The 7281-nt window shown below is 42.6% G+C and overlaps 1 protein-coding gene across 1 annotated transcript in view; it reads right to left on the bottom strand.

Annotated features, from left to right (window-relative positions):
• Window positions 1–6627, bottom strand: part of LOC311112641 (coronin-2A-like) — a gene marked incomplete at its 5' end in the record, with an annotated part of 13578 nt that extends 6951 nt beyond the window's left edge. The window contains 2 exons of the mRNA XM_084155786.1: window positions 2538–2654; window positions 6427–6627. Coding sequence (XP_084011912.1) covers window positions 2538–2654; window positions 6427–6627 — 318 coding nt within the window. The remainder of the gene's footprint in view (window positions 1–2537; window positions 2655–6426) is intronic.
• Between the last annotated feature and the right edge of the window lie 654 nt (window positions 6628–7281).

Raw genomic sequence — 7281 nt, 5'->3', positions numbered from 1 at the left:
TTGTTTCATAACTTCACTGTGTGAATTGTTTGCGTTTGATTGTTAGTGTATATCAATTCCCCATGACATATATCACCAGTAGTACACTTACCATTAATTCCTATCATTTATAATCTACAACGTTTTTTTTTTTTACTTTGGTTACGGTCATTTCATTTAATGCATTCAATATTATTCCAGTCTTCCTGTTCTCATTGTCTGAGTGGACACGTTGTTTGCAGAGTACAAAATCTAGGCTACACTTGTGAGAAACAAGTTTTGGTTTATTTCATTACATTTACGAGTTCTGTCAATTTATTAATCGTCTTTTGTTTGGAGCGCTCCTGTCAATGTTGAGTAAGGACGCGCAGGCCAGGTAGCCTATAGGCAAATGTAGGCATATCAATGTGCCCGTTTGGGGATCTGATAGTATTTCTGATTGGCTTAACGCACCACCACTAATGACCTGTGGAGCTTCTCAAAGTCATGTTTTCTTCACCTCAAAACAGCAAGCAAACAAAGTCTTTTTTTTTTTTTACATCCATTGAGAATAACAATCGTTCCTCGACGTATTTGAAAAAATCTTTCCAGCTCTCTCCCTTTTGAGAACCACTCAGCGTTAAAGGGGGGGGGGAAAAATGTCATGCTCTGATCCAGTGGAAACGTCATTAAAATAGGCTTCTTATCAGTGCCTGACTGAAATAGGTTCCGGTACTCATTTTGGGTGCTGGTACTGTTTTTATATTTAGGTGCAGGAGCTCCGCAATACTTTTGAGCTAATATTCTATAAGAGGAACAGGCGCTCAAGAGGTAGAACATTTGAGGTGCCGGTACTCAGCTCCGGTCAGCTCCTGTTTCTTATCACTTGCTCAAATAGCCTACACCTGTGTCTGTCCCAGGCTCACTGACAGGAAACTCTGAGGGCCCAGAATATTTGATACAATGTTGCAAGTTTTCTAGCACAAGCCTTGGGCTGGACCCAGTTGATACAATGTTTCAAGTTCGTTGGGCTGGACCCAGTTGATAGTTGATACAATGTTTCAAGTTCGTTGGGCCGGACCCAGTTGATAGTTGATACAATGTTTCAAGTTTGTTGGGCTGGACCCAGTTGATTGTTGATACAATGTTTCAAGTTCGTTGGGCTGGACCCAGTTGATACAATGTTTCAAGTTCGTTGCAGACAGGCCATGTGTAACCAATGTGATTTATATGATATTTATCTTTCAAATCAGGATATTTTCTAACTGCAAATATTTGTTGGCTTTATGTAGACTATTTTTACATAATTGGCAATGGAAGTAGAAGTTACTTTTTAGGTTTGTATCATTTTCATTTAGATTTGGATAGAATTTTGATTAACCACATTACAATGATTTAGAGATATGAAGACGTTATTATCAATTAAATAAAACTGTTTCACAAAAAATGTGCATATGAAAACCATAACAACTGACACGCAGATCGGTAGAAATGGTAAGATAAATTGGCATTCCACATGAGAAAGGTTGCCGACTCCTCGTGTAGCCTACTACCGGAAACTTCCGGAGAGTAACGGCAGAATCTGTGAAAGCCAGCCGGAGGAGAATAGTTGGGTCAGGTTAAGTTTTTTCTTCTTCTGGTTCTCTGGATCTCTGGTGCCCTCGGGGCATCAAACCTTAAGCTTAAAGCTCAATGCATATAGTTGATTTTATTAAAATTCATAGGGTATGTCTATATGTGGAAAAATACACGTTTAAATTTTTTTAGCAATCGATTGGTCGAAAGAACAGACAACTTTCGGTCGACCAATATTTTTTTTTCCAGTCGGGGACATCCCTACAACACACACACACACACAACAAATGTCAACACGCACACACACACACACTAAAATGTAGTGTGCACTAACGACTCCTGTGGCTGTATATCAGCGTCTATGGAACAGGGTTATATTGGTGATTCCCCTTGCCACTTTATGGTTAAGCCAATGGGTTTTTGGTTTTGTCTTGCCTTCGCCTACTCAACATGGCATCTTATTGGCTGGTTTGCGTAGCTTGCTTACGAGGGAGGATGTTTCAGTTAGAATCGTCCCAGCGAACAAGCACCAAGCCAGCGGTAAGTTGTTGGTTGCAAAGCACTATACGTCGAAAGTGATTTTTATACTCCCAAGTGATGATGTAAATGTATAATTTATATCAATTTGTTTGTAAATGTTATTCGAACATCACACATAAGATGCAGTGTTTTTTTTGGTGAATATTTGTTGTGCATTTTGTTGTAGAGAATTCCAGCTAATACTGGCTAGCAACTTTACTGTGTCTGGGGGGGGGGGTTGTATATTTTGTACAGTGCGTGAGTGCAGAGTTGGATGGCGAGCCGTGCATTGCATGACGTGCAATGTTGTGCTGTTCCTATCAGAATAAAGCTCCATGACTGGTGTTACAAGATGGAGTTCGTGTTGATGACTGATTGTACACAACGCAAGAAGAGTACTGTTACATCTAGTGTGTACTAACGACTACTGTGTTTGTATAGTGTGTACAAAACGACTACTGTGGGTGTATATCTGTAGTACTGACGGTGCAGTCTTCAGAGCAGGAGGCGATGCAGTGGTCATCAAAAGGGTTCCACTTGACATCCAACACCCTGGCACTGTGACCACACACCCTGGGGTGGTGGGGGTCTACTCTACCAGTCTGGGAAGAAGGAGAAGAAGGCGGCCAGGGGAAAGAAGAGGAAGAGAGAGGATATATGGTGTATAATGCGTTCACTAGGCTTGTCAAGCAATAATGAACACACACACACACACACGACCAAATCAGACCAGTAAAAATCCTCTTACAGGAGGAAGTGGTGTAAACAGGAAATTACATAAACAGGAAGTGAGGTCACTCAGCAACGTGGGAGAGGCTATACCAAAGATTATGGATACACAGACAAGATACATGTCTCTCCGCCCTAACAATGGCAGTCGTTGTCCACAAATCGGCACAGCGGGCTGTCTAGCACCCGCCTATCCTTTCTTTGGATTGGTGGATACATCTCATTATTGTAATCATTTTTTTGAATATTCGATTAGGGTTGTTGACGTCAACCGGCTGTATTCAATTGAGAGAGAGGCTGTGCTACTAGCCTCATGACATGAATATGCATAGCCATCTCGAGACGAACTCTGATTGAAAGTGTTTTTTTTTCTCAAAGTTGCCCGGGGATGTCACGTTTCCTACTTATATCAGTACGCTCGTAACAACTTAAGTGTTACGAAACTTCTATTCGATCAAATAAACCTCACGTAGCAAATAAGCCATTTTTTGTTGTTGACCAAATACTAAATAAATCTCATTGACCTTCATACATACGTAAAAATGTATGCACACATGACTAAGTCGCTTTGGATAAAAGCGTCTGCTAAATGGCATATTATATATTATATATTATATACAAAAACTCCTTGCTTGGTGGGCGAAACAACGAGAAAAAAAACGCCACCTGGTGGAGGGAGACAGATTTTCAGCCGAGTCGGACCTCTCTCCCTCCTCCTCTTCCTGTCTGGTTATACAGACACACCTGGAGCACAAATTGATGACGTATGTTGCGCTGCTGAGAGCCGGGTGGAGACGAATGGATTACAATAATGATATGTATTCACCATCCCAAAAACAAGGACAGGCAGGAACTAGACAGCCCGACGTACCGCTTAGTGGGCAACGAGAAGGGAGAAGAGGCGTGTCTCTTGTCAGTATATCCATCATCTTTGGTTGTCCTGACGAGCACAGAATGAATAGAACGGGCTTTGGAAGCTCCAACCCTGGCAATTTGACTGGTGAACTCATTGGTACACTCACAAATGGCTGCCTGGTATTGTGACGCAATCATTTCCATGGCATTTTGGAACGTTCTATAAACTGATGCTGGATTGCCATGGTAATGTAGAATGTTCATTCAAATGATACTAACTGATGTGTCTCTTGCAATGGAATGTATTTTTTGTTGTTGTAACTGTCAGTTGAATTCACTCAACAAATCACAGCACAGATTGAAGGGTACACTTCCTGCTTTTACTTCCTGCCAGGGTACACTGTACATTATATTATTATTATTATTATTATTATTATTATTATATTATTATTATTATACACTGAACATGGCTGCCAGTCCACCCACTATGCCATCATTGACTTGAATGGAGAAGCCCTTTCAATTCATTCTTATTTATATGACCCTAACCTCTGCCCTAATCATTTTACATTTCAACGGGGTAGGGACGTCCCAAGTATACCAGATAGCAAGGACCGAGCCCTTCCCAGCTAGCAAGTTTAGCTAACTGGCAACAAAAACAGCTGGGTGCAAGTTAAAACTTGTGATGTTTATTTTCGATGGGCAATGGAGAAATAACTTGTAGGAGTATTGGTCACCATACGAAATCGGATGTCACCATGACATGCCAATGAGCTAACGCAACGACAAGCTGGTGTGAATGACCAGTACAACGGTGTTGTATCGAGGTGCTTCCCACTGGGCAGCAGTTGCTTCACCGGGCAGCTTTATCACATGTCGCTGGCGGTAGCTAACGTGGCAAATGTGTCCCATCCCACTTGATTATACAGTATGTCGAGTACGATAGCAGTCTACAAGAGAAATTAATTTGTAATATTGGTGGTAACCATCTGGATGTCACCATGAAACAGTCTACTGCTCAATGGAGAGAGTTGGCGCTGGCAACACAACAACACAGGGTGTCCTTCGCTCCCGATTACTGCAGTCCTGTAGTAATTTAGTGTAGCCAATATCAGGCCAGTAAGGAGAGAGAAGTAGCTAGATTGTGTAGCTCAGCCAAACTAAACTGCAGGTCCGGACCCAGAGAAGGGTAAATCCAGACAACATTGCATTTTGTTATATAAAATACATTATTTTTAGACGGTTTAAAAAATATATATATATATATATATATATATATCAACCGGACGCAGCTGCCTCTAACTCAGCAATCTCTCCGTCTCGCTGTCTAATCCAATGGCGTGGTTATATGCAAATACAAGAGGCCGCGTCTTACCCAATCACATTAATGTAAATATCCTTGGCGGGACCTTGAGACAAGCGGGCAGAAATAATCAGAAAGATTTGACAGCGGTTCAACTGTAAATAGCACAGATAGATACTGATAACTAAACTCGTTCTTTGTTAATATGGCGTGTAAAAAAAAAAAAAAAAAGAGTTTACTCTGAAAACCGTATATTCAAAGACGAGTGGCCGAAACAGTATTTATTTATTAATTCTCCCCGCAACTAGCACAAAACCAACGTGCCTGAAATGCAGGGAGTCCGTATCTCTGGTGAAAAGTGGCCATGTTAAACACCATTATGACACCAGGCATAGTAAACTGGATCAGACGTATCCCCTGAACACGGAGGTGAGAACAAACAAGATTAACCAATCAAATCTCAATATGAGACGTCCACCAAAGTCCTTGTCAATTCCCTGCCAGCCCAACAAAGTGCAATGGAGTGTTCACTGAGGATAGCTAGGGTTTTTTGGAAAACACACACAAAAAAAAAATACACTTTTCAGACGCTGAGATGGTAAAATAACGCATGTGTGAAGTTGCTGACACCTTGCTTGAAGGTAAACAAAAAGATGAGCTCAGGGAAGAAAACGTGGCTTTGAAGGAGCAGGCTGGTGATTGGCTCTGAAGGAGCAGGCTGGTGATTGGCTCTGAAGGAGCAGGCTGGTGATTGGCTCTGAAGGAGCCGGCTGGTGATTGGCTCTGAAGGAGCAGGCTGGTGATTGGCTCTGAAGGAGCAGGCTGGTGATTGGCTCTGAAGGAGCCGGCTGGTGATTGTGACCCTGTCCCTTTCTGGGGAAAGATGGCGCCTGCAGCGGATGTCCCTGTTCTCAATAAACTGCCGCTACACATCCTGACCACGTTTGGGCTCCACAGACAGCTGTGGAATCAGCCTTCTCTTTATTAAAAACAAATACTGCACCAGGCTCACCAATGAACACCTGCACCAGTGTCTCAGAGTTGCTCTCACGCCATTTGTGCCAAAGTTCAAAGCGTTGGCAGGAGTCAGAAAGTGTAATTTCTCTCATTACTGCAGGGCAAGTCATGATTTGTATTATTTTTCAAAGGCCCCATGTACAATGGTTCACAGTGCACTTTTTTTTTTTGCATAGACAATTATGCAACCGCTTTTGTTCTTCAGCAATGTTGATGCAATGTTGCACGTTTACAATCGAAAGAAGTTGTAATTAATTCAATTCTTAGTCTCATTTAATGTATTTAATGTACATTTTATATAACAACATGTTTCCTAAGTCGTAGTCCACTATGTTTGTTACTACGCTGACCCACAGCGCCGATAAAGGACCATCTCCATCCGGACCTTTGCCACCTGGGGAATGTGTCAGTGGACCTTCTCAAATAGTAGTTGAGTACCCCTCGTTTAGCCCCTCCCCCCGGTAACGTACGTGATGGATGGAGAGGACCAAGAATGCCCCGCCCCCGGAGCATTCCGTTACTATGGCAATGAAGCGTGGGTTGACGGAGCAGTAGTGGTTGTCGTGGACGCTGTGTGTGATCGGGATTCCGTGGTAACCGTGGTCTTTGGTGGAGGCCTTACCGTAGACGTGACGGAACTTAGAACTACGGTACGGAGGGCACCATGACATCTAGGAAGAGGAAGAGGAGGACGATTACAGTGTTAAAAGATGATGAAGATGGAAGAAGATCATGATTGTATATGAACAGGTGGGATACACACACAGGTGGTTTAAGGACAGCTTGCGATTGTCTCTCATATGCTATTGAGAGGTCCAGTTGGACAACAATGGGTGTGTGTGTGTGTGTGTGTGTATGTGAGTGAGAGTGAGTGTGTGTGAGAGTATGAGTGAGTGTGTGTGAGAGTGTGTGTGAGTGTGTGTGAGAGTGAGTGTGTGTGAGTGAGAGAGTGTGTGTGAGAGTGAGAGTGTGTGTGTGTGTGAGAGAGAGTGTGTGTGTGTGAGAGTGTGTGTGTGTGATTGAGTGGTGAATCCTCACGTTTTTCCTCTCCATATCGTCTTCCTATAATAAAGACTAAGAATAGACTAATCCTTCTATTGTCATATTGTCTTATCTCATACATAATGCACTGTTTTCCCTCCTGGCTACGGCGTGTCCTTAGTGAGTCTTTAATCCGTAACACCCTCTCCCGTTGCCTGACTGACTGGGACAAACAAACAATGGCACACACGACCTTTGACATTTGACCTTTAGGCAGGACAATAGAGTCGACAGTGTAATAAGTCATGGAAGTCAGAACACACAGCAACATACCAACAACTAGT

The sequence above is a fragment of the Coregonus lavaretus genome (assembly GCF_964263955.1).
Source record: "Coregonus lavaretus genome assembly, chromosome: 39".
Classification (NCBI taxonomy): Eukaryota; Metazoa; Chordata; class Actinopteri; order Salmoniformes; family Salmonidae; genus Coregonus; species Coregonus lavaretus.
Note: the sequence above shows the minus strand (reverse complement) of the source record. Positions and strands in the feature narration are given on the sequence as shown.